We start from the raw sequence: 27,511 nt of genomic DNA, 5'->3' as shown, positions 1-27,511 counted from the left end.
CCCCCAAGCAGCACCACCCCCGTGCACCAGGACAGGGACCGGGCCCCCCTCGTGCACCGACCCCGCTGAGCACTGGGCCCGGACCCCCTTTGTGCCCCCATCCATGGCGGAGGTTCCATCCCCTCCGCTTTGACCCCCCCAGAGCCGCGGGACCCCCAGGAACAGTGCAGGGACTGTGGGAGACCCCAAGGGCTGGGGGGCACGGGGGGGTCACCAGCACTAGGGGAGTCCCTTAGGATTTGGTCCTTTCCCCCCCGTTGTCTCCCAGGAACCCTTGTTATCATCAGCGCCCCCCCCCAGTTTATTGGGATCCCCCCATTCACTGCTTCCCCCCTTCCCTGACTCCCCCAAAGCGCTGGGACCCCCCGAGCTATGAGCCCCCCCCAGTGCGCCAGGACCCCCCCACTCACCTCCCATCTCCCATCCATGGGAACCCACCCAAATCACAGCAGCACAAGGAGAAGAAGCCAACACCTTCCCCACACCCAACATGGATCACCAGGACCACGGATCAGCAGGGCTCTGCCCAACGGGGGTCACTGGGGATCATCCAGCCCGGATCCTCCCATGGGGGATGGAGCTGGAGCAGCGCACCAAGCTCTTCCCTCACTCTCTTCCCTCACTCCAAGCTGTTCCCTCACTCTCTTCCCTCACTCCAAGCTCTTCCCTCACTCAGGGCACTCACAGGGCTTCCCTTAGTGGTGCCTCCGCTGGTGCTGCTTCAAGGCTGAGCTCTGTGAGAAGCTCTTCCCACACTTCCCACACTCGTAGGGCCTCTCCCCAGTGTGAATGCGCCGGTGCACGGTGAGGCGGGAGTTGCGGTTGAAGCCCTTCCCGCAGTCGGGGCAGCGGAAGGGCCTCTCCTCTGTGTGACTCCGCTCATGTCTGTGGAGATGGGAGCTGGTCCGAAACCTCTTCCCACACTGGGGACACTCGTAGGGCCTCTCCCCTGCGTGGATGCGCTGGTGTGTTCTCAGGTGTGAGCTCTGCCCAAAGCTCTTCCCACATTCCAAGCACTCATAGGGCCGTTCCCCAGTGTGGATCACCTGGTGCGCCATCAGGCCAGACTTGTGTCTGAAACCCTTCCCACACTTCCCACACTCGTAGGGCCTCTCCCCAGTGTGGATGCGCTGGTGTCTTCTCAGGTCTGAGCTCCACCCAAACCTCTTCCCACACTCCCCACACTCGTAGGGCCTCTCCCCAGTGTGGATCCTCTGGTGCTCGATCAGGTGGGAGCTCCGACTGAAACCCTTCCCACATTCCAAGCACTTGTGGGGCTTCTCCCTGCCATGAGACTTCTCCACCAGCTCCGAGCTCTGGCTGGATCTCCGCCCGCCTTCCTGGCTCAGGGGGCTCTTTCCTCCCCGCAGCTCCCTGGGCTGGGTTTGCAGCTCCTCCTCCTGCAGCATCTCGGGGCTTTTCCTCCTCCTCCATCCAGACACACGCAGGGAATGAAAAATCCTGGTTTGGGGAAAAAAACAAGACGAGAGCATCTTGGACTGGAGATTCCTCCTTCCTCCAGTTTATCTCAGGAAGTCATTGGGAATCTTGTGTCTGTAAGAACCTCCAAAACACCAAGATTTAGCCCAAAAATCCTACAAACTTCAAGATACAGATCAAAAACTCCCCAAACATCACAAGTCAGCAAAAACCTCCTCCAAAACATAAAGATTCAGCTGCCACATAAAACCAAAGCACCAATATTTAGCCCAAGAAAGCTCAGAAACACCAAGATTCACACCGTGAAAATCCTGGATCCCCCTCCACAGTCACCTGCTGCATGTGGGTGGAGAAACGCTCCTGGGGCTGGGGGGAGGCTGCAGATACAGAGAGGGGTGGAACCTTCTGCTGCTTCTTCCTTCTGCTCCTCCTCCTCCTCCTCCGGTGTCTCTGCTCTTCCTCACACTCCTCTTCCTCCGGCCATTCCTCCCCCTGCACAATCCCACCTTCTCCTGCCACCTGCATCGTTTGACCATTTTGTTCCTCAAGCCTGCTTCTCCTTCCCTTGTCCTCCTGCCCCCAGGCCCAGCACCCACTGCCGGCTCCCTCTTCCCCCCAGACCCACAGCATCCCAGCCGAGGGGCAGGGATGGAGCTGGGGCAGGTCGGGCTGGGGCAGCGCTGGGCTCTCGGCCGCTCCTGCCCGCACTCGGTCCCCACTGCAGCCGCTCCCGCCAGGACAGCGCGGGGGGGCCCGGCCTTGGCGCTGCCCCACTCCCACCTCCCCAAATTCCCCTCGCGGGGGCGATGGGGCCAAGGCGGGGAGTCCAGTTGGGGAAGGCTCAGAGGGCCAGGGAGATGTACACAAGGGAGTGACAGGAGAAGGAATCAGTTTCAGAAAATGTTATCAATCAATGACACAGACTGCTGCTCAGCCAAGGCCCTGCTCAATTCATGAACTTCCAGAAGAACAACAAAGACTTAACAGAGCCATGAATATCATTTGCTATATAAAAGCAGGGAGCATATTAAGGGAGTATGTACTAGGTGGATTGGGAAGTCTGCAGCTCTCAAGTGCTTCAGCCAATGGGGAAAGCAGAGGGAGATGTGGCCAGGAGAATTAGGATTAAAGGGAGGCTGTGTCCTCCAACAATTGGAGAGATCCCATGGGGAATGTTCCATGGCCTCTCCCATTTTTAGGAATGAAATTAGTTTCACAGGACTCCTCTGTCTGCTTTGTGGACAGAATCCTCTGGTGATGTCAATTTTCCCGCACACCCTGGGGCAGGGAGTGCAGCTGAAGGTGCCTCACCCACTTTGGGTGATCGGCTCCCTTGGCTGGCGGCAGCACCGGGGATTGATTGGGGACCCGGGAGTGACCAGGAGACAGACGAGTGACACATCAGGGGGGTCTGTGAAGAGTCAGCAGGGAGAGAGCACTGAAAATCTCATCAGTGAGTACCCTGGGATCTCCGGGGAGTGAACATGGCAGGGCACCCATGGAGGGGAGAAAAGGGAAAGCCAGGGAGGGGTCCTGGCCAAAGGGATGATGATCCCAAAATGTCTCTGAAGGGTCCCTTGGGAGAATGCTGAGGTAGTTTGCACATTCCCCCAGAGGTAATTAAGGATATGGACACCCAGGGGGGCAATAAGGGAAGGGGAGAAGGGATTTGGACAACAGGGGATGGATGGTGTTGGTGTGCTGGGAAGGGATCGGGTGAAGGGGAGTGTGCAGCAATATGGTTCAGGCAAGAAGCAGCAGGAGGAATCTATGCGGTAAGAAAAAGGATGATGGCAAAGAGGAGGAAGAGAAAAATACTCAGGATTGGGATGTTTTTCAGCACGGTCTTATCCTGACAATTTGCCAGCTGATACTTTGAATTCCCAGTTTCCAGGAGAGGAAAAGCAGGAGGTCAGGATGTCAGGGGTTTCTCTGTGGTGGGCAGCGGCAGCAGCGGGCGCAGAGGTGCGGGACCGGGAGCAGGGCTGGGGGCCTGTGGGGAGCTGCGGGGCCGGGCCGGGGCTGTGGGGCAGCCGGGGCTCAGCGCCGGGCGCTGCCTGAGCCCACCAGCCCCGGGCAGGGCCGGCAGTGGCCCCCGGCCCCCAGGAGGCTGCGGGACGCCCCGGCCGCTGCCCGGCCCCGGGGAGCTGCCGGCCCTGCCCGCCGGGGGGGCCGCCTTTGGACACTGCGGCAGGACAGGCACCGGCTCTGCCATCCGGGCTGGGCAGGGGACCCTGAGCACAAGGAGCAAAACAAAGCAACATCTGGGAAATGCAGAGTGCTCATGGAAGGATCAGGATTTTCTGTGAATGATTTGGTTTGGGTCCCTGCAGAAAGGAAAGATTTTGCAGAAAGCTCAGCAGCTCTCAGAGGATGAGCACCCACAGGCAGTGACCGGGGCTGCAGGAGTGGCACAAGAAGGCCCTGCAGCACTTGGGAACAAAGGCACAGCAGCTGAAGGCAAGGAGGGATGAGCAAAAGGCCAAGCTGAAGGCAAAGGCCATGGCAGAGTTCCCAAAGCCCCTGAGGGACCAACCCCAGGGCCCAAGGGGGCCCCAGCACCCAGGGGACGGCGTCGGCCACAAGCACCTGGCAGAGGCATTGCCCTCCTGGCCAGGGCAGAGCCCACCCAAACAGCCCCTGGGAAGGAGTCAGGGCTCCAGCTGCAGCCCACAAGGACACTGCAAGCACAGACAGCAGCACCCTCAGGAGGAGCGAGTCCACCCCTGCAAGGACATGGATTGTCAGGGCTCTCTGAGCTCCCATCCCACCGGGGACCCACCACACTGCAGCCCTGGAGAACATCCAGGCTGGGTCTGCATCCAGACGAGGCCTCTCCTGATGGACACAGGGGCCTCTCCATCCACTCTGAATCTTACACCCAAGGGGGGAACATTGTAAAGGAGTGTTTTCATTATTAAGGGAATAAATGGGAAAGCTGAGCTGGTGTCATTTGTTCAATTAGGAGCTGTGGGGGATAGGTTTGAAATAAACCAATTTCTTTTCTTCCTACTCTTATTGTAATTAACTAGGAAGGAATTTGATGGTGGCATTGTAATATTGTAAAAGGTGATACAGAGGCTATTGCTGCTGTACCTTTGTGTCAAATGTCTGGCAAGGCCTGTGCTGAAGGGAACCCAGAGGTGTGGGCAGCCCCAGGGAGAGGGAAAATTTGATGTGGAGCCTCTCCAAATTACTTGGAAGCAACCAGATCAAGTGGGGGCTAAAAGCAACACCCTGTTCCAGGGGAGGGAAGGAAGGGCTCACAGCCTGGTATGGAGTCCCTGCTAAAGGCAGGGCTTTTGGAGCCAGGGATGTCTCCCTACAGCACTCCTATCCTGCCACTCAGGGAATCAGAGGGCTCCAATTAGGAGGACAAGAAGAAGTGGTAGACACAGCTGCTGTGAAATGGCTGAATTTCCTGGCTAAAAACATCTTTTCAGATTTGAAAAAAAAAAAAAAGGGCAAATAGTGGAGAAAAAGGTTAAATATTTGGGACATATTGGGACTGAAGGTTTGTTGTGGATTGACCCAGAGAGGGTCTGGGCAATCTCAGGAGTAACATTACCCATGACTAAAAAGGAGCTACGACAATTCTGTATTGAGGATTCTCTGTTCCAGCCAGAACATTGTAGGACTTTTTAACCCCAGACAGCCTCCATGCTGTGGAATGGACAGGAGAAAGTGAATAAAACCTGAGAAAATGAACAACCAAAAATAATGATGCCTCAGCTGTGGCTTTTCCAGGCTCAGAAAAGAAATTGGAATTGTAGGTGAATGTTCAACAGGGCCACGTCAAAGGAATTTTTGGGCCAAAATGTTTCACCCAGTGGCCACAGTGGCCTCATTGTCTGCAGAATTGTGCAGCCACAGCTTCAACGGGAACCGAGGCCCAAAACCTGATGACAACAAGTTCTCCAACTGTTCCAGTCTGCCATCAAGTTCAAGCTTTGATAACCAAAAGAGCCTCGCAATGGATGAGCAGTGCTCGGTTATTACAGTGTGAAACTTGTTCAGTGGCACAGGAGGATCCAGAACTGAGGACAAGGGAAGGGTTTAACCCAGCCTCCTGTTTGAACATCCCCCAGAGGGGCTGGGAAGAAACCCAGCACTGCATTCAAGTGACAGAGCTCCAGACCCAGCCTGGGGGAGATTCAGGAGACATTGCCTGGCCTGAGGCAGAAAATGTCTTTGTGAATGGCTCTTCAAGGGCAGCAGAAGGGAAAAGAGTTCCAAGACACGCTGTTATTGAGGAAAGGGAATCAGACAAAGCCCAGGTTACCCCCATGGTCAGCTCAACCGGCACAGCTGTGTGTGCTTGTAAGAGCCTGGAACTGAAATGCCCTGAGCAGGAAGGCTTCAATATCTTCTGGTGACACCATCTCACCTAACAGGGTGGCAAAAGCAATTCTGATTGCTCAGCAACCACTGGATCACTTATTACGGTATTTCTAAAAGACATTACTCCAATAAAAGGCATTGTGGAAGCAACAGACTCAGAGAGCAGAACTCATTTTCCAGGAAAGATCCTCCAGGGGGTTATGGCAGCTTTAGGAATACAATGGGACCTCCAGAACCCCTGGCACCCCCAGAGCTCAGGCTGGGTACAAAAAATGAAAGGGGAAGAAACAGCTTTGGAAACCGGGGATAGAAACCAAGATGCCATGGGTACGGCTTTTGCCATTGGCTTGGGCAAGAAGAAGAGCCAGACCCAGGGCACATAGTGATTTCTCTCCCTGGCAATTAATCTTGTGAATTCCTTACCCTGGGAATTCTCCACCTAGTGCAGGGTGGAGATAAGGGATGCACAGTTAAAGCAGTCTGTGGCCAGAATCCTGTCTCTGGTGCAATCTCTCCCCCAGGAAGCTGGGCTGGCACAGAGCCTGCCTTGGCACTTTGCTGTTGCCAACATCCCAGCAGGACATCGGCTCCTGCCTAAGGAGTGCAGAGCAGCACCACTGGGGGCCAAGTGGCGTGGCCCGTGCCAAGTGGCCCCGAGGCCAGAAACAGCCGCCAGCACAGCTGAGCACGGGGGACCCCTCAGCCTCGGCTCCAGGTCTCTGCAGCCCCGGAGATTTGCACTTCCCGCCTGCAGCAGGAGGATGGGAGGCCCCCACTGAGCTGCACTGAAGGCAGCGCAGCAGCAGCCAGGGCTCCACAGCGGGGCAAGGCCCTGGGCCTGCCCACACATCCTCTGCTGAAATCCTCGGCCTGGCCACCCTCCTTTGGCAGCTCCAGCCACCGGGGACAGCCCTTGCTGCCACTGCTGCAGCTTCAGCGCTCTCTGGGCCTGCCCTGCCACAGCTGCTGGGCAAGAGCACGGCACAATTCCACTCTGGCTCTCACTTACACTCACACACTGCCCTGCCTGCCATGGCATTGATGGAAAATACACCAGCTCATAGACTTTAACATTGTTAACCTTTGATTTCTCTACTCAGGCTTGCTTTGCCTTGGCCCTGGGGAAAGAAATGTTGATGGTTTTGTTAAGGGATGTTGCACCACTCAATGGAGATGAGTTTAACACATCAACACACTGGGAATGGCCCAAAAGATACCCAGAAAGATAACACCCAGCAGCAAAACATCAACCCCAGCAGCAAACAGCAACCAACACCTACCCCAGACACTGCCAGGGCTGCAGACACCTGGTCTGCAAAAGGCTGAGAAGGAAATCCAGCACTTCCCACCTCATTAGCAGCTGAAGCAAAGAAATCCGGGTCCAATAAGAAACCAAATACTAAAAACTGCACAACTTGAAACTTTGGAACATTAAACCAGTGGATTTAGACTGGTTCAGACTGTATCAAGTTTGGGAAAAATCTAGTAAAAGCCACGGAGCTTTTACTCCGATAGTATTTTATTTATTATATACTCCAATATATTTTACTGATACTTTAGGTGTCATGGAACGATTTTCTCTGCACACCCGGGTTATGTGGGGATGGAATGATTTCTGTTGCACATCCTGGCCAGAATCAAGGAATGCCTTGACTCTAACAATAAACATATTGTTGGAGTTTTTCTTTTTCCTGCAGTTTCAGTGCTAAGTTTAGAGCATTAGACTATTTTTAAATTACTCCTACTTCTGTATTGCCAGTTAGGTTTGGGTAAGGGATGAGAGAATGAGTTTTTACTTAGAGGAGAAGTAGAAAAAATTTCATTGACTTGGAAATTTTTTGTGTTTGTTTGTGTGTGTCTCTTAGAGATAGAAAAATTTTGGTCTGGGTTTTTCGACGTTCACCTTTAGGCAACATTTTGTGAAGCTAGAAGAGATTTAAAGGTGACCCTTTAACTCATAAATAGAAGATTTGAAGGAAAAGAAAATAAATAGAAGATTTGAAAGAAAAAAAAAAAGAAAAAGCAGCAGGTTGGGGGGCGGGGCACATGTGAGGCTGCTGAAGCTGCTCTGGAAGAGAAGCTGCATTCCAGGCACCCAGGAGAGGAGCTTTAGAAATGCAAATTAACACTGCCAGGGCAGAGTGGGGACAATGTACCTGGCTCTTCCTGCCTGGGGCAGGAATTGGCTGATTCCCTCTACCCCTCACCCCAAGCTCTGCCTGCTTGCACAGATGGAATCTGCACGGCTGAAGGCAGAGCCCATGGTGAGGATCTGACTCTGCAACAGAAATGGCTGAGGCTGCAAAGGGAAACAGCAAATGGAGAATGTTGTGAAAACTTCACTAAAATAAGAGCGGGGGTTAATCCCTCTGCCCACTCCAACATCTGCTGCCACTGTCTGTGCTGTACAGGGTGTATCAGAGCACTGGGGCTTTTGCTAGAACAAGTTCAGGGAAATTAGTTGGAATTCAAGTATTTGATGATGTATTTAGAAAAATGCAGTCATTGATGCAGCCTCAGCTTGAGGGAGCACCCAGAAATGGGAAAAAGATGAAGGGCCACCAGAACAAATCCTACAACACCCCAGACCAGCCCCTGGGAACCCAAACTAATTCATATCAGGAGACAGAACCCATTTCTCATTTCAATGGCATCATTAGATTAAAAGCTGTCCTCAAAAGAAGAACCAACTAGACAGCTCCAGCTCCTGACCTTCCACTGAAAGAAGAACACAACATTTCACCAGGGGATGGGATCAGATTATCTGTTAGCAGAAAATGGAGGAGTTTGTGGAGAACTAAATGATTCAAACTGCTGTTGACAAAGAGACAACAAAGGTAATGTGGTGAAAAAGATAAAGGTGAACAGTTTATGTGTTGGTCCAAACATGGAAAGGATGGGAATGGGACACACTTTCGTGGCTGCCGGGCAGACCAGGGGTTACACGAATGCTGCTTCTCCTCTTCTGTGCTGCAGCAACTCTCATCTTTCTACCAGGCTCCACACCTTGGCAGTGCAGCTCATCCAGCAGCTGAGCCAGGGGATGCAGGTGGCAGCCAGGCCTCCTGATCCACAAACGGCTACAAAAGGACAGGGAATGAGGGCACCGGGAATAATCCCAAAACTAAAGAGGACCCGGGAAGAAAAAAACAGAGTCAAGGAGTGAATCTGCCTGGAGAGAGAGCCAGGCACTTGTAGATAAGGAAGTAACGAGGGAAACCATCAGTTCCAATAAATTTCACAAATTGAGACACACAATTTCTCAAAGTCCCGCTAAATTCCCGAACTCCTAGAAGAACAAAGGCTTAACAGAGCCATGAATATCGGCTGGTATACAAAAGGAGGGTGCATATTAACGAGGACAGGCAGCAGGCGCATCGGGAAGTCTGAACCTTCCAAGGACTTCAGCCCGTGGGCAAAGGCAGAGGGAGATGCGGCCGGGAAAATGAGGATAAAAAGGAGGCTGCGGACTACAACCATGGCAGAGAGCGCACGGCAAATGCCCCACGGCCTCTCCCCCTGCTCGGCAATGAAGTCACTTTTACAGGACTCCTCGCTCTCCTCCGGCCACAGAAACCTCCGGCGACGGGAATTTCCCCGCACAGTCCCGGCCGCGGGGCAGCCCCCTCTGTCCTACCCACAGCAGCCGGGCCGAGCCAGCGCTGCTCCGGCAGCGGCTCCTGCCCAGGCCCCGGCGGGAAGGAGACCGCGGGCAGCCGCTCCCGCCGCGCCCTCAGCCCGGGGCCGGCACGGGCCGGACACGGCACCACCGACCCGCCGCAGCCCCCTGCCGCCCCCTCCGCCCGCAGCCAGCCCCGAGCCCCCGCAGAACCCAGCGCGGCTCCCACCTGCGCCGGGGCCGCCTCCGAGCTCCGCCGACGCCGCCTCACCGCGCTCCGGCCGCTGCCGCCGCTCCCGGGCCCGCACAGACGCTCCCGGCGCCAATGGCGCCGCTGCCCGCCCACGGCCGCCCTCAGCCCGCCGCCGGGGCCGTGCTGCGCCCCGCTCCCACCAATCAGCGCGCCGCAACCACGACTGACGGCACCAGCGACCAATGGCAGCGAGCTCGGGGCGGGCTCTGCGCACGGCCCAGACTCGCCCCGCGCTCTCAGGGCCCCCCGCGCTGCGTGAGGGCAAAGCCGGAGATGAGCAACAGCCCCGGGACGGGCCCGGGCCCGAGGCGGGATTGAGCTGCCCACACAAACAAACTTCTCCGCACCTCCCGCCACGGCTTTCCCGACCCTGCGCCTTCCGTGCCTCCGGCTCTGCGGGAAGCCCGGGAGCCTCCCTTCTCCTGCCCCTCATTAGTGCATCGGTGCTTTGCTTTGATTTCCCCCAAAAAGGGAAACCTGCCCAAAGCCCTGTGGGTGAGCGGGGGAGGGGAGAGATTTCTGGCAGAAAACTGCAAAGACTCAGAGCAGGATGAGGAGAAGTCAGTGCAGAGCCTTAAATGCAGCTTTCCCCACGCCTCCCTGCTCCCAGCTGCACCTCCTCCCCCGGCAGGGCAGGAGACAGGGAATGGGGCCTGCTCAGCTCATCCCCCGCGGCTTCTCCCTCTGCTCAGGGACAGGAGTCGTTCCCTGCTGCACCCTGCGCTCTCTCCCAGCCGAGACTTCTCCAGGAACTTCTCCGAGCCGAGTCCATCCCCTGGGGCACAGCCCCCTCCAAGTGCTGCAGCGTGGGTCACTGTGCCACGGGCTCGGTCCTGCCAGGCCAGGCTGCTCCAGCGGGGCCCCTCTGCCCACGGGGTCACAGCCTCCTCTCAGGCATCCCCGAGCTCCAGCCTGGCTCCTCCAGGGGCTGCAGGGGGATCTCTGCATCCCCATGGAGCTGCAGGGGGATCTCTGCATCCCCATGGACCCGCAGGGGGATCTCTGCATCCTCATGGAGCTGCAGGGGGAATCTCTGCATCCCCATTGTAATATATGTTATGGAATAATTCGTGCTTATGTAAAATATACATCAAGTCTGTTGTGCTTGTACAAAAAGATTCTTAAAGTTTTAAAAGACCAGAAGCAGCAGCCGGGGCTGCAGAAACCACAGATGACAGAGAAAGAAAGACCTCATTTACAAATGAAAAAACGTGGCTCCGTGCAGAGATGGGCTCTTTCCGGGGGCAATCCAGGAGGCACCCAATGTGAAAAACGCATAATATATGGCTCTTTGCGCATAGTTACTGTATGTATTATGTTAGTTTGATTTGCAGTGCTGTATTAACATTTTAATAGCATGGTAAGTGTAGTTTTGTAGTTAAAATGAAGCTTCAGTAGTTAAAATAGAAACTCCTTATGTGTTTCGTTTTTTATTTTAAGGAATGAGAGACTCGCTTTGACGTAACCATCACAGAACACCTAAATCTTCCAGAGAAGAGGAATTTATGGTTTTCTTGTCAGAAGAAGCCAATTTCTTCAGGCCTTGCCATGGGGATTAAAGGAAACAGTTGGCATATAACAGACAGAGTTTCTTGTTTTAAATAGAATGTATACATAACCATGAGGGATATATGAATATGCAATAGTGTAGTTTTAAGGGTGATTCTTTTGTTCACAAGGTATGCTTGTTGTGGCTTAAGTGCCCCAGAGCATCTGGACATCCTTAAGTCTTTGGGTTTTATTGTATTGTAATTGTCCTAGCTCTAAATTTTTATTACTCTTATTGTATTACTATTTTAGTAACCATGTTATTATTATTAAAAAATTAACAGACATGTGATTGGCGTTTTTCACGGCATGCTGAGCAACACATTTGATTTGCTTTCTCTTTGCTCTGTTTTTTTTTTTACTCTGACATTTTGGATGATTCTTGGAGGTGAAAAAACATATTGGCATACAAGACCTCACCTTATTTGCTTTCCTGTCTTAAAACAGCATTGGTTGCAATAAGGTGTTATAAATCCTTTAGTTTTCTGAGCTGCCCTTATTGGAGGCTTTGTGGGAAACTCTTTGCTTTGGTTAGTTTTTATTGCTTATACTATTTTTTTTCTACCCAAGCCTCATGGTCTTTTTTCAGTTTTTCTCACACACAGACTTTTCAGGTCGCAGGTATCAGATGCGATCATTTACACATAAGCTTTAAGATCTCAGGTTCTGAATTGGCTTGATTAGGAGCCTTCAATTTACACTTGGGGCATGGAACAGCAATACTAGCCCTTCTCACAAACTCTGCATTGTAATAGTACTCATACAAGGCGCCAGCCTCTTAATGCACCAAAAACTCTCAGGAATTGCCTGCAGGCTGTTCCGTTCATCACTTTGGCATTTTTCCTTTATTTAACCCCCTCTTTTACAAAATCTCAGTCTTTTCTAGTTCTCTTCTTGCACAATCTAATTAAAGCATTGTTTCTACTGACACTTATTTCGTTGCCCTGCAAAAGGCTGTGCCTGTTACAGCAAAAACTCTGATATGCTCACAAACACAGAACCCTGTCCTTATCTCAAATTCAAGGAGAGTCAGGGCTTAAGTTGTTGTGAGGGAGGAATTCTTGGAATTCCTTTGATTTGTTTTGCTACAGTTAAACATAAATCATTATACTGTAGCTCTTCTGCATAAAATGCTACACTTGTTGCAAAAAAAAATCTTAAAATCTCTATAAATACAACTATATAATCTCGAGAATTAAAATACTATAATGTGGGGGAAGAATCACACAAACTCACTGGGAAACTCACTGGTGGTATCTCTTAAAGTGTCCCCTTTTCTCAACACACCACAGCATAACAGCACACAGTAAAATTCCAGGAATCCAAGTCTGAACCACTGGGGCAGAGGAACCCCCCCAGTTCGTCTAGCCACTGTTCAAATGCACACAAATCACCGCCTTTAAACACAGTGAACGTCCTCAGCCCCGTTTCTCCGCTTGTTTCCCTTCCCCGCGGGCACTCAGGCCCAGGAGTGAGGCCGGGCCCTGCCGGCTCTGAGGGACTGCCCAGCAGTGCTGCTCTGGCACCCCAGGGCCCTCTCAGTCCGTCCCTTTATCGCACACCAGCGCTCCTTGGCTGTCTCCGCAGGTGGCAAGCGAGGCAGAGCGGAGCCCCTCCAGGGAAATTCCCCGGGTGCGCCAAGGAGGTCTGTTCTACCCCCTGCCCCTGCGAGGACAGAAAATCTCCTGCCTGACTCGCCATGATGAAACACGGATGAAAAGTGGAACCCTACAATTTTAATAAAGATTTGTAGGGAATGGATATGTTTATTTATAGCGCTGTGGACGTATGTCAGGACTTATTGCTCTTTAATGGACATGCGTCCACAGCGTTATAAATAAGCATACCCATTCCCTACAAATCTTTATTAAAATTGTAGGGTTTGATTTTTCATCTGCATTTCACTCCCCAGGAGCAGGAAAATCCCCATTCCCTGTTTCCTTGTGGCTGCAGCCTGGAACATCCACTCAGAATGATGAACTTTCTGACAGCCCTGCTGAATGACACCAGGACAAGGTTGGTGAGAAAGGGAGGAAAATGTGTTTTGATAGGAAATTACAAAATTATTTCTTTCTGTCGCATTAGTTTTTAGTCCATTGCAACTCTGTTTTCACATAGTTATAGGATGGGAAAAATGTAGCCACAACCATGTGCCACCCAAACCAGGGTAAGCTAGACCACATGGTGACACCGAACAAGGTTTCTATATCCAGTGCAACAAAAAAAAAATATGTTACTCAAGAACTGTTATTCTTATTTCAGCCTGTTTCTCTCAATGCCCTCAGGCTGCACATCGGGTGCCAAAACTGGTCTTGGTTTACAAGACAGGTGTCTGCTAGGGAAGGCAGCAAAAAGCCTCCTGTGGAATGGAGAATGTAAACCCCCTCCCTCCAAATTATTAGAATCATGAAATCAAGGGGCTCTCAGGCAGGCAAAGATATGGGAATAGGAATGTCAGCTCTTTCCTAGTGTGTATAACAAAGCAAACAAGCAGCAGCAGCTGCGGCACGAACAGCAAACAGAGCAGAGCCCAGTCCCGGCCTTTGGGCCGTGGCGCTTTCCCTGCGGTGCAGTTCCGGGCACAGCCAGCAGGGGCGCTGTGGCTCCCGGGGCAGGGCAGGTGCGCTGACCCCCACGCGGCTGCAGGGGGCGCTCCGGCCGGGCTCGGCAGCGCGGGGCCATGGCGGCTTTGTCCGAAGGGGGAAGGGCTGGAGAGAGGCTTTGCTTCACAAACCCCGGGGCAGCCGGCTCCGCTGCCCCAGCTGGACTCTCAGAAAGCAGTCAGCTCGGTGCCCCAGCAGGACTGGCGAAAAGCAGTCAGCTGGGCTGGCAGGATGTCTCGGCAGGCAGGGGGTGAGGGGCTCCAAGCAGGGCAGGGAGAGCCCAGCTCAGGATCCTGGACACCAGAGCAGACAGGGATAGGTCTCTCTTTTAGTGGGGCAGGTGTAAATAAGGTCCCAGTTTAGTGGCTGTTCTCACGAGCAGAGGCTCATCCCAGGACAGAAGAAGCAGCTCTGGCCCGGGCTGTGGCAGCAGCAGTGGAAACTCCCATCTCCAAGAGCAGCAGCTCCTCCCAAAATAAGGGATCAGCCGATAAACATCAGCCAATGATAAGGAACAAACAGAAAGGAAAAACCCAACCCCCAACACTGGATTACAATTCCTAATGCTAAGGGAGAATTGTATAAAGTTTTAATTCCACCTTTATAATTGTTTACATACGAGCTCTTGAATTGTCAGGGGTAGGGATTGGAACCAGCTGCTCCAAGGCTCCTCTCACAAAAAGAGGCTTAGAAAGGTTGCTGGTCCTTGGAGGTATTTGGGGATCTATAGGGGCTATTGGGAGTCCTTTCTGTGCCTCCTGACCTGACAGGAGCTTCTCTAATAAACTTTGCCTAAAGCTCCCAGTCTGCCCATGACAGGAGCCCCTGTGAGTTCCTGTGACATCCCGGCTCTTTGGCAGCCTGGGGACACTTAGAAAGTCCCCATGAAACCCCTCTGAGGGCCTGTCAAAATATCTGAACCTTAATATGCAAACTGTTGGCTGTTAACCGAAAAGTTGGTGGTTCGAGCCCACCCAGGGATGCCATTTATGTCAGAATCTGTGGTATTTAAATGATCCCAAAATTGTAGAAAGTCCCTGTCTTTGAGCCCCGCTGCCAAAGAAGAAGCCATAATTCATCTGTGCTGGTTTTCAAGGTTGTTTATTCTTGCTTATCTATAACATGTTCTGTCTGACCTGCAGTAGGCCTTTCTTGCGGGGCAGCGTGCAGGGCTCTGCCCCTCAGTGGGAACTTACAAACATTATATACCAGAAACTACCTGTGCTATATTCACAATAATGTGCCAATACCTACCACCTCTGTTTAACAATGTGTCCCCAGCCTAAACCAACAGAAAAATGCCAACACTGCAGTGAAACATGGAAGGCATGAAGAAGACGAAAAAGGACAGGACACACACGATTTCCTCCATCTTGCCTCCTTTGAACCCCTTATCTAGAATCCTAAAATTCTACTTTTGCACCCGTGTCACACTAATTATTACTCATATCAAACACTCAGAGTGTGTAATTCATCCTGTAAGATTGAAAACTCTTTTCCATGGACAGAGATCACAGGCACTGTCTCTGGGGGCTCTGTCCAGGGGGGTTCCTGACCCCCTTGCCAGGGTCCCAGACCTGCCAGGGCAGCCAGAGGGATGCCCTGGATTACCACAGCAAACCTCATCAGGACCCATTGCTATGGTCAGTTTCCATGGCAACCATCCCCAGCCCCTGTTGCTATGGTCAGTTTCCATGGCAACCTTCCCCAGCCCCTGTTGCTATGGTCAGTCCCTGGGCAGCTCCATGGAGACCCCATGCCAGGGGTGGTTGCCATGGACACCAGCTCAGGCCTGCAGCCAGAGCTCGTTTCCATGGCAACCATTGGCACTCCCATCTCCAGGGTCATGGGATCCCAGAACCACAGAACTGGCTGAGCTGGGAGGGACCCATCAGGATCCTCGAGTCCAACTGCTGGCCCTGCACAGGACACCCCAACACTGCCAGCCTGGGCCTGGCAGCGCTGTCCAAATGCTGCTGGAGCTCAGAGAGCCCTGGAGCTGTGACCCTTCCCTGGGGAGCCTGGGCAGTGCCCCAGCAGCCTCTGGGCAAAAACCTTTCCCTGAGATCCAACCTAAGCCTGCCCCGACTCAGCTGCAGCTGCTCCATCCACTCCTGTCCCTGGGCACCAGAGTGAAGAGGTTCCCTCAGCCCCAGCCAGGGACCCGCTCCCAAGGCTGCTGCCATGGCCACCAGGGCTGGCACCAGCTGGGATGCTCGGTTTCCACAGGCCGGGATTCAGGAATGGGATTCCCCAATTTCCTGCTCCTGCTAAAACCCCGCTGGTGCTCGTTGCCCTCCCACCTTCCACTGAAGGAAAAAATGGAAAGATCCCAGGCTGGGATAAGAACAATTTACTGGGAACAGCAACGAGATAAGGAACAAACTGGAACAGAAAAAATATTGACAACAGAAGGGATAAGAAAAACTATTTACAGGGGAAATTACATCACCATCAATTCTACCTTCCTGGCCACATGTCTCCTCCTGCCTGAAAAGGACACCCTTCTCAGAGAGAGAGAGAGAGTCCCTTTCCTGCCCCTGGCAATGACCTCAGGTGGGAGTGAATGTAGTGACAGGGCCATGGCCAGACCCTCATGTTCTTCAATCCCACATAAAGTCATTGGCAGGGGCAGGAGAAGTTACAGGTATCTTCCCAGCATGGATCACAGGTAACAGGGATCACCAGGGCTCTTCCCAATGTGGGTTCTTCAATGGGGGGTTAAGCTGGAGCGGTGCATGAAGCTCCTCCTGCAGTTGGGGCACTCACAGGGCTTCCATCACCGGTGGCTCCGTTGGTGTCTGGTCAAGTGAGAGCTCTGGGTGAAGCTCTTCCCACACTGGGGACACTCGTAGGGCCTCTCCCCAGTGTGGATGCGCCGGTGGGTGACAAAGGTGGAGTTTTGCTTGAAGCCCTTCCCGCAGTCAGGGCAGCGGAAGGGCCTCTCATCCGTGTGAATCCGCTGATGTACAAAGAGATTGGAGCTGGTCTGAAACCTCTTCTGACACTCAGGACACTCGTAGGGCCTCTCCCCAGTGTGGATGCGTTGGTGGATGATGAGGTCGGAGCTCCAGCTGAAGCCCTTCCCACACTCCCCACACTCGTAGGGCCATTCCCCGGTGTGGATCATCTGATGTCGTTTCAGATTGTTGCTCTGCCTGAAGCTCTTCCCACACTCCAAGCACTTGTGGGGCTTCTCCCCATCGTGAAGCTTCTCAGGGAGCACCAGCTCCGAGCTCTGGCTGAAGCTCTGCCCACCTTCCTGACCCAGAGTGGGCCTTTCCTCCTCAGAGCACCCTGGGCTGGGTTTCCAGCCCCTCCTTGTGTGGGATCTCCGGGGCTTTTCTTCCCTGTTGGATTCTTGCGCTGTGGAGTTGCTCAAATCGGCCTCTTCCATGAGGTTGTGCTGCAGAGATTTGTCCTTCCTGGTCTCCATCATCAGCTCCTGCTCTGGGGTAGGAAGGACAAGGAGAGGATGGGATTTGCCTCCGTGCCACAAGGAAGGGTAAGGAGATCCCCCCAGTGCGTCCCTGTCAGCAGAGCGTCGGCAGCGGGTCTGACCTGCAGCCGGGGGCCAGGCTGGGCCGGGAGATGGAGCAGGAGAGAGGGGGAAAGGGGCACTGACTTCCTCCTCACCTGCCTCGGTGTCCCAGGGCTCCTTCCTCTTCCTCACAGCCTCCTCCTCCATGTCGTGAAGGTTTGGGTATGGGAAATTCTGTTTTGGGAGGAAAACAAGGGATGAGCACATTCAGTATTGTCCTGGGTGGAAGGCAAACCAGGGAGAGAGTCTAAGCCAGAATCACAATTGATTAAGAAAATTAAGATCAAGGCAATGATACAGAAACACTGGTTTAAACTCACAGAGTCAGGATATAACCTGACACCGCGTTGGTCAGGGTGGTGGTAGCAGTCTGATTAAATGGTGGCTGCTGTCCGGCTGGAGTGATGAAGGTGAATCTGTCAAAGCGGTGATCCTGTAGAAGGGTCTGGTCTTCCTCTGAAGGTCCAGTGGTGGTTATGGAGCTCTTGTCCTCTGGGAATGCAGTAGGCAAGGTGGTCGTGGTGTTGCAAGGGTGAGATTATATCCAGGTAGGAATGCTTGGCTCCTCCCCCTGGGCGGAGCATCCCACAATGGGATGATGTAATTTTATCAGTCCTGCAGTGTTGCTATAGGACACGAGAAAGCAACGCGAGTCACTTGCTACCTTGCAAGGCAAAAAAGAGAGCGTTTATTTTCTGACTCCAACTTTTATACTTCTCCAAAGGTGACAGTGGATTGGAGAGTGAACGGGCTACTTCTCCGAAGACATTGGACAAAGCACTAGTACATCAAGTTTCTCCACCCTCATGGAGGAATGCAAAACAATACGTTATTTACAGAAACTGTGTGGGAAAATTTCCCAATAGAATGTAAACTCAGAAGGTTTAAGAAAACTCAAGAATCAGGGCGACACTGCAGTGACACTCAATGGCCCATTAACAGAAGATGGTCCCTGGAGGGCGTTATCAGGGCTGAGCCATGGAAGAGATAAAGAACACTGCCCCACCTGTTGATAACAGTTTATGGAGATGGTGACTGAAAACACTTTTGGTTACATCTGACACTGTAACCTGAAACAGTGAGGCAATCCCTGCTCGGGGTGGGGGGTGAACACCACCCCCCTTACCCAAACTGGCTCAGGTGTAAAACCCCCACCCTGGGAAGGCCAAGCACACAGGGGACAATGTCACACTTGCCCCACCCCGAGGGAGATCTCTGTCCCTGTCACTCCCTTACTTTCTCTCAATTTTATCTTTCTTTCCATGTCTCTCTCTACCTCATATTTACTGTTCAATAAAATCCACCTTGGATTTGGTCTCGTTAGCACCTTAAATGGGGCAGAGGCATCTCTCTAACAATTTTTTTAGCCAGATTGAGACATTATTTTGCACAGTGAGTTCAGGGCACTGCTGTCTGACCCCAAGTGCCTTTGACAACAGCATGGTTCCCTCCTCTGACGAGCTTGTGGCTCTTTCTGGAGGAACTCTTGGAAACTTGGATGCAGCTTCCTCTGAGTGACTTTTGGGAGAACTTATGAGGAAAATGGCTGTTGTGAATGGCCAGTGTAAAGAAAATATTTTCTTGTCCTTCCCTGAAATGTTTGTTAAAATCACTGGAGGAAAGGGACCAAATGATACCAGTGAGACTGACAAGGACCATTCACCACACAGTGAGGAACACAATGCTACTAAAGTCCTACAAGAAGCCCAACTCAAGTAGCTAAATTCTGAAGTAACTCCTGAATTCACAGGCTTGGGGGCTTTTCCAAATATGAGAATCATTATTTTCTTCGTCCCTGTCACCTTTGTAACAGCTACACAGAGCTTTCCCTTCCTTTTAATAATCTGTATCAGGCCAAATTTCCATTTTTCTTTTTTTGGAATCTGCCAGCATCTGAGTTGGAGCTGTGCTGGAACTGGTGAAATTTGGAATTGCCAAAGAATTGCTTGTTGTTGGCTTAGTAATGTTTGGGATTTGTTTGCGTTTCCATCACAAGTAACTTGTGGGAAGAGCAAATCTTCCTCAAGGCATTTTATGGAGGGTTCAGTTTAATTTCTGCTGAGTTTGTTTTGTCCACTGCCCAGGGGATGCTCAAGGGCCCTCTGGTTTTGGTTTGGCCCTAATTTTCTTCTGATATATCTTAATCACTTAAAAACACCTGAAAAATGACTAAAAAGAGTATTGACCAAGGATATCAAAAGTCCCACCATTTAACAGGTATTTGAGGTGGAATTTATGGTTTGGGAACATATTCTGGAGGATTTGTGGGTTCTTGGGGGATATCTGGTAGTATTCTCCATATCTTTGCACTCCAAATGCCAAGGTGGATTGCTCTGTCACCTCAAAATGATTCAATCCCACCTGAAACCCCTCAATCTTACCCCAAAATTGCTCAATCCCACCTCAGAATGGCTGGTTCCCACCTCAGTCCCATGCCAGAATTACTCAATTCCACATCCTCTAGGGTGAGATGGGGTTGGGAGGTGACTGGGAGAAGTAAGATCCAAATTTGAGGTTGTGGGATCAGGATTGTGTGGGGCTGATTTATTTTGATAATAAATAAAACTTCCAGAATTATTGATTTCTGTCCCATTCATTTTCTGTCAGTTCTGGTTTGCTTTTCAGAGTGCCGCCTTCTCACCTGATTTTGTTTGTGACCTCCTGTCCCAGACTGAAAAGCAAGATGTGTTCTATTTGCCATCTGTATGGCAGTTGTCCTGTGTTAAGTGGGCAGTTTTTCCTTATCTCTTCCACAATCAATCCTCCCTCAGGTGAGACAACTGCTGATAATGGGCTATTGAATGTCACTGCATGACTGATAAGGACTGTAACAGCCCATTGTGAGATGCTCTGCCCAGAGGGTGGAGCCAAGCATTCCTACCTGCATCTAATCTTGAGATTCTGGCCCACCAACACAGCTTTTTCTGGGCTGGATTTCTCAGAGGAACAGCTGCCTCTTCCTCTTCAGAAGAAGACACCCTTTTCTACAGGATCACATCTCCAACAGAACCACACCTGACACTGCAGGAGGACTGCAGCCACCATTCCAATTGGACTGTGGCCAACACCCTGTCCAACAGACTGTCAGGTTGTATTCTGACTCTCTCAGTGTTGTTTTGGTTCACTGCATTGCTCATATTCTCATTTTCTTCTCTAATAAAAAGCTGTTATTCCTGCTCCCATATTTTTACCTGAGAGCCCCCTTTAATTTCAAATTTATAACAATTCAGAAAGCAAGAGTCTACATTTTTCCATTTCAGGAGAGGCTCCTGCCTCCCTTAGCAGACACCTGTCATTCCAAACCAAAACATCTCCTTTCTCTCCTGCCTTCCTTTGCCTGCTCTGTTTCTCTCTCAGTGTCTTCCTTGACCCAGGGCAGCTCCCACCAAAGACCCTGCCCTGATTTAATTCCCAATCCATGAGCTATGACAACCATGGGTGAAGTTATGAAGGCTGGCAGTGAAATGTCACTGTAGGATCTTGCTCAACTTGGCTTCTGGCTCTTCCATAAGAGCTTTTCCTTCAAGGTCAGGAACATCTTTTCCTGGCTGGGAACTGGAATTCCAGCCCCTGGGAGTGTGTGTCATGGATCCCAGAGGGGCATTCCCGAGGCTCCCAGGGTGTGCTCCTGCCGTGCCTCCCAAGGAGCTGTGCAGGGCAGGGGACAAGGTGCAGCAGCTGTGTTGGTTCCGCAGTGCCACAACAGTCCCTGGTTCCAGGAGTTTCCGCACTGCCAACAGCGGTTCCTGGGTTCCATGATGCCCTGCTGTGTCCCCATGGATATTTGGTGTCATGAAGTTCTTCAGTGTCACAATGGCCACCTCGCTCCATGAGCTTCCGCAGTGTCCAAATGGCCTCCTTGGATGGGCAGTGTCACCATGGACCATTGGCTCCATGCAGCCCCGCTGGGTCACCATGGACTCCTTGGTTCCATGAGGTTCTGGGGGTGTCTCCATGGTCTCCTTGGATCCACAGTGTCACAATGGACCACTGGATCCACGTGGCCCTGCTGTGTCACCATGGCCCCTTGGTTCCATGGGACCCCAGGGTCACAATTGACTCCTTGCTTCCACGTCACCCCCTCAGTGCCAAAATGACCTCTTCCTTCCATGGGGGACACAAAAGATTTATAGAAACATTGAGCAAATCCTGCTTAACACACCTGGGAACACCTGTTTGCATTCCAGAGGGAGGTTAAAGGTGAGGATGGCACCAGCAAATTCAATCTGCAACAGAGATCCAGGGAAAGGAGTGGGACAGAGAATTCAACTGGGAGACGCAGAGAATTCTGCTTCCAGAGATCATTTCTGGTCACACTGTTCCTTGTAGAAAGGTGACACCATTCCAGGCAGCCTGTACTGAGCAGGTGGCTCCTGAGTGGGGTTTGTTGTTTAGGAAACCTGCTCAGGCTTTTCCATTCTCTCCTTCCCAAGAGGAAAACTTCTCCTGGGCCTGTGTGCAGGCAGAGCCCTGAGGAGAGCAGGTGGGACACGGTGCAATGGGCTGGGACATGGAGCTGCAGAGCTCAGGGACAAGGTTCTGCTGCAGGGCACAGGGATGTCAGTGCCAGGTGGGTGATGTCAGAGATGGTGAGGCTGGGGGTGAGGAGCAGCTTGTCTGAACAGGGTCAGTCCTCAGGGGACTCATTCTTCTACATGCCCAGACCTCCTAAGGAGAACTTCAGTGTCAAGATCACCTGGGGAATGCTTCTATCAGCTCTTCTCTGAACTGGAAAATAAGAGAATACTCACTTGATTAAAGAAAAAATGTCATGAGGTGCACTTGGAAATCTTCCTACTTAATAGAACTCCAAACTGACTCCAACCAGGTGCACAAGCCCTGGAGACTTGCAGATAATTGAATGAAGACAAAGCGCCCCTAAGGGCTTCCTTTTCTTTAATGATCCCCATGGAGGATTTGGGGTGAAGTCCAGAGCTCTCAGGCACTGAGAGAAGGCTGAAGAAGATGCTCAAGAAGTCAGGAGCAGAACTCCAAGTCCCTTGGAGCAGCACTGGGCCCCACTGAGGGCAGGGACTGCCAAAGGCTCCCCAGGGACTGGTGAGAGCAGATCCTTGAGGCCAGGATTGCAGGGAGCCCAAGGCTCAGAGCAGGGAACTGCAATGCTGAGCAAGGCCTGGGCTGGCTGGGGGAAGCAGAAAGGCCAAGCCCTGAGCCCAGCCTGGCACAGCAGGGCCTGTTCCTCACGGGTGGCTCGGGGCTGTTTGTGGGGCAGGGGGATGTGAGGGGCAGCAAGGACAAATGTCACAAACCTGTGTGACCCTGCAGATGCTCACGGAACCAAGGGGCCAGGGTGACACTGTGCTGCCTCATGGAATCAAGGAGACCATTGTGAACTCGGTGACCCCAAGGAAGCAAGGGTCCATGGTGACCTTGTGCAGCCGCAGTGTCACAGAGGAGCCGCTGTGACACAGCGAGGGCACACGGAGCCCAGGGGCCATTGTGACACATCAGGGCTTTGTGGAACCACGAAGCCATTGTGACACTGCAAGGGCTCATGGAAGCACGGGGCCATTGTGACACTGCAGAAGCAAGGGGAACATTGTGACACTCCAGGGCCTCATGGAGCCAAGGAGACCATTGTGACACTGTGGGGTCCATGGAACCAAGGGAACATGGAACAGGTCTGGCTGGCTGGGCCTCCTGGGGACCACCTGACAGGTCCAGCTGACCTTGGCATGTTGAGGGCTGCTTCTCATCTGCCCCTGAAGCCCTGGGGCTCTGGGCTTTCCTTCCCATGGGAGAGAACTGTCCTTCTCCTCCAGGGGCCTATGGCCAAAAGTGGGATTCCTTCTGCAAATTTTCTTAACTGCAAAGATTGTTTCCAGATTAAATCTGCCAGGAGAGACAGCTCTGGCAGGCTTGGCCACTCGGGACCACCTCTCATCTGCCTTTCAAACACTGGAACCATGTGCTTTTCTTTCTTATGGGGAAAAAACATCCTTCTTGACCAGGCATCCATGGCCAAAACTCGGGATCTGCCTTCAGAATTCCCTATATCCAAGGATAGCTCCCAGACAGAAGCTGCCTGGACTGACAAGTCTGGCTGGCCTTGGCTTCCCGAGGGCTGCCACTCACCTGCCTCTGAAACACTGGGGCTCTGTGATTTCCTTCCTAATGAAAAGAACTCCTCTTCCTGTCCAGGCACCCATAGCCAAAACTGAGATTCCACCTCCAAAATGCCCTGTGTCCAAGGATAGCCCCTAGATGAAAAGTATCAAGAGAGACAGACCTGGCTGGCTTGGCCTAAGGGTGGCCACCTCTCATCTTCTTCCAGAAAACTTGGATTTTGTGTTTTTCATTTCTATAGGGAAAAACCTTCCATCCTGACCAGGCACCCATAGCCAAAACTGGGATTCCACCTCCAAAACTCTGTACATCCAAGGATTGCTCCCAAGTGAAAGCTGCCAGGACAGACAGGTCTGGCTGCCCTTGGCCTCTTGGGAGCTGCCTCTCACCTGCCTCGAAACACTGGGGCTCTGTGCCTTCCTTCGAATGGAAGCGAACCTTCTTTCTTCTCAAGGGGTCCATGGTCAAAATTGAAATTCCTGCTCCCAAATTCCATATGATAAAAGCTGCCAGGACAAACAGGTCTGGTTGGTTCAGCCTCTCAGGAGCCACCTCTCTCCTCTTCTGTTTTGAAACACAAGGTCTGTGCTTTCCTTCCTATGGAAAAGAACCATCCTTCTTATCTACACAGAAATGGCTGAAATTGGGATTCCACCTCCAAAATTCCCTATATCCAAGGGTTGCTCCCAGCCACAATCTGCCAGTACCATCAACTCTGGCTGCCCCTTGCCACACTGGGGCTCAGTTCTTTCCTTCCCATGGAGATCACTGTGGGCACCTCATGGAACCAAGGGGATCATTGTGGCACCACTGGAGCCCATGGAACCAAGGGGCCATGGTGACACCGTGGGGCTTCATGGACCCAGAGACCATTATGACTCTGTGGGGCCTGATGGAACCATGGAGACCATTGGGACCCTTCAGGGCCTGGTGTCACCAAGGCGGCATTGTGACACCTCAGGGCCTCCTGGAAGCGAGAGACCATTGGGACACCGTGGGACCCCATGGAAGCGAGGGAACATGGACCAGGTCTGGGTGGCTTGGCCTCCCAGGGTTCACCTGACAGGTCTGGCTGATGTTGGAATTCCAAGGGCTGCCTCTCCTCAGCTGCTGGAGCACTGGGGCTCCATGCTTTCCTTGCTATGGAAAAGAACTCTCATTCTTCTCCAGGCACACATGGCCAGAATTCAGATTTCACCTCCAAATTTCCTTTTATCCAGGGATTGCTCCCATAGGAATATTGCCATGAGAAGTCTGGCTGGCAATGGTTTCATGAGGGTGACCTCTCATCTGTCCCCAAAACACTGGGGAAGGCTCCGTGCTTTCCTTCCTATGGGAAAGAACTTTCCAGCTTCTCCTAGTGCCCATGGCTGAGATTGGGGTTCTACCTCCAAAATTCCCTATATCCGAAGGCTGGTCCCAGAAAAATCTGCCATTACTGACAATTCTGGCTGGCCTTGGCCTAGTGAGGCTCTCACCTCCCTTCAGAACACTGGGGCTCTGGGCTTTCCTTCCTATGGAAAAGAACTGTCCTTCTTGTCCAGGTGCCTATGGCCGGAATTGGGGCTCCACCTCCAACATTGCCCGTTGTGACAGACTGGAGGAGATTGTTGGCTGGAAACATTTCATGTGTGGGGGAGGAAGGGGCAGGTCCAGCCTTGCCCTGCCCTGGAACTCCAGCCCTGCCCTGCCCTGGAAGCCCAATCCCCCCAGAGCCTCTATCCCAGCCCAGCAGTGTCTGCCAGGCCCTGGCACAGCACAGGCAATGCTCCACAGCCACCTCTGGAGCCCCAGCCCAGCTCCTGAGTGACCAAATGACCCCAAGTCTCAGCTGGGGGAAGGGCCCAGGAACACCAAGGGGTATTTAAGGCTGACCACAAGGCAAGCACACAACTTGACTCTACTCCACTTGGAATTTCCATCTGAACACTGCTGGAATCCAGGAGGTGGTAGCTCTCTGTGTGCTTCTCTATATCTTATTTTTCTTCTTTTTCTGTGTCTACTTCTATTTTTGTCCTCCTGCAAATTTTGATTAACCTTAAATTGAAGAGGCTTGGAGTTTGTGAGGTTGAATGGGGAAAGTAATGCTTTGAGAAGTGTTTTTTGTTGACTGAATATCAACTTAAACCCTTTGCCAAAGTTTCTCTGATTTCCTAAAGTTCCCAGTAATGGCTGCTATGTTGTTTGGAGCTCCTGAGAATCTCTTGTTGGTATTTCTCCAGTGCATCCAATTCAGAGGACAGAACCAATTGTAATTCCTTTTAAATGTCCCATTCAGAGAGTTTTTTAGGTGATGGGGGTCAGGGCTTGTGTGTCCTGCTTGGCACAGCCCAGGCAGGGCTTTCACAGCCCCATCCCACACTCCATTTCCCAGCTGGAGCCGCTGGTGCCTCTGAGTTCTGCTGCCCCAGCCCCAGGGACGCTCTCCTTGTCTGCCCATTCCCCCAGAGTCTCTGGGCAGGGATGGCCTCAGTGGGGGCTGCTGACATCCTCAGCCACTTGGAGGCTGCTGCTGAATTTTACTGCTCCAGAGGCTTGTGCAGCCTTCAGCTCTTCAGTGCAGGAATTCAGTGCCCCAGGGCTCATTAACATTCAGAACACCTTAACAAGCCAAGCCCTGGGAATCATTTAAGTTTTCAAATCTCTTGTGGTTGATTACACTATATTTAAAAGGACAGTGAGAAATGATTTCTTCAGGTCCTGTTCAGTTTTTTTTTACTCCTAATAAATTGATGTGTGAAATCTCCAGTTGACACTGAATCCAAGTGCCTCCTCATGCAGTTGGAATAGATATGAAAATCAAGACCCTTTGTGGCTGACAATCCATCAGACTCTGTCCCTGCCCCCACCCCACCATTTCCCCCATCCAAGCCCTAGCACTCAGAGCAGCCTTGTGCAAATCTGAGCTCCCTCCAGCCCAGGCTGCACCTGCGGGTTTCAGCTCCTTTGCTCCAACTCCCACCTGCTTTCCTTGGAGAAGGAGCTGCCCCAGACACAGAGTTCATTTATTGCCAGCCAACAAAGCCAAGGGAAGGCACCGCTCCATCAAATGCAAAAGTCATTCCTCTGCTGGCTATTAAATCCACTTTGCACAGCAGACAGTCTCAGAGCAATGGAAACACCTTCTGTGCCCAGCACAGATCCCAAGGTCCCCCCAAACCCTCCCTGCCCCAATTCTGCCCAGATTTGCTCTTTGCACACACGAGTCACAGGCTGAAGTCAGGAGCTCCCACCATGCCCAGAGGGAGGAAAAGAGGGAAAGTGGATGAAGAGCTCTCCTGTGCAGAGCCAAGGTCCAAGTGCCCCTGCAGTGGGAACCACAACTCATCATGTTTGTGTCCTTTGGGCTCAGGGACTGGTGACACTCAGAGGCACAGAGAGGTTTCTTGCCAACAAACACAAGTTGAACATTTGAACAGTTTAATAACTATCACAGCTCTTCCCTCAGCTCTCTGTGATGTCCCAGCAGCATCTGACATGTCCCCTATCCCCAAGGGATTTCTGCAGAGGAACAGCTTTGGACAAAGACATAAAAGGTAACTCTGGCATAAATATAAATATAAGTACGGTGTTGATTAATTATATATGTATTTCAACTTCAGAAAGATTGGGCTACTACATAAAGCTCAAAGCACGTTTTAGACAGAGACATAAGAAAGTGAAATTCTGCGATGTAAATATTAGTAAGGTGTTGACGAATGTGATATTTATTTGAACTTTGGAAAGATTGGACAACTTCCTTAAGCTAAAAGCATGAAACCAATCAGTTGAGAGTCACTTGAGTGACCAGACAGCACCTACAGGAGGAAATCTGGGAGCAAGAGGAAGGACATTGATCCAGCTGGTCTAGTGAAGAGATGTCTTTAGACATGGCCATTTTAACAGGAGAGCTGGAAACACCTGAAGGAAGAGGGAGAGGAAATAATAAACAGGATATTGGTGACACAAGTAGAAGGCAAGGTCAGTATTTCTCCTCCTGCCTCCAAGAAATTTCTGTTCCTGGAGGGAAAATTTTGCCATTTCTTCAAAGTACTCAAGTGACCCAGATAATAAAAATGTCCTTGTATAATATGAACTGC

The 27,511-nt window shown here is 51.9% G+C and overlaps 1 protein-coding gene across 1 annotated transcript; it reads right to left on the bottom strand.

Moving 5' to 3' along the window:
• Positions 1-445: 445 nt before the first annotated feature.
• LOC115492427 (uncharacterized) lies at positions 446-17,492 on the bottom strand. Its single transcript, XM_072919896.1, has 4 exons — positions 17,478-17,492; positions 16,588-17,066; positions 16,187-16,189; positions 446-1,284 (listed from the first exon to the last, which is right to left on the bottom strand). Exons 1-4 carry the CDS (start codon positions 17,490-17,492, stop codon positions 696-698), a joined length of 1,086 nt encoding a protein of 361 aa, XP_072775997.1. The 3' UTR covers positions 446-695.
• Between the last annotated feature and the right edge of the window lie 10,019 nt (positions 17,493-27,511).

Source organism: Taeniopygia guttata, chromosome 30, assembly GCF_048771995.1.
Source record: "Taeniopygia guttata chromosome 30, bTaeGut7.mat, whole genome shotgun sequence".
Lineage (NCBI taxonomy): Eukaryota > Metazoa > Chordata > Aves > Passeriformes > Estrildidae > Taeniopygia > Taeniopygia guttata.
The sequence above is the reverse complement of the archived record's forward strand: the minus strand, read 5'-3'. Positions and strand labels throughout refer to the sequence as shown.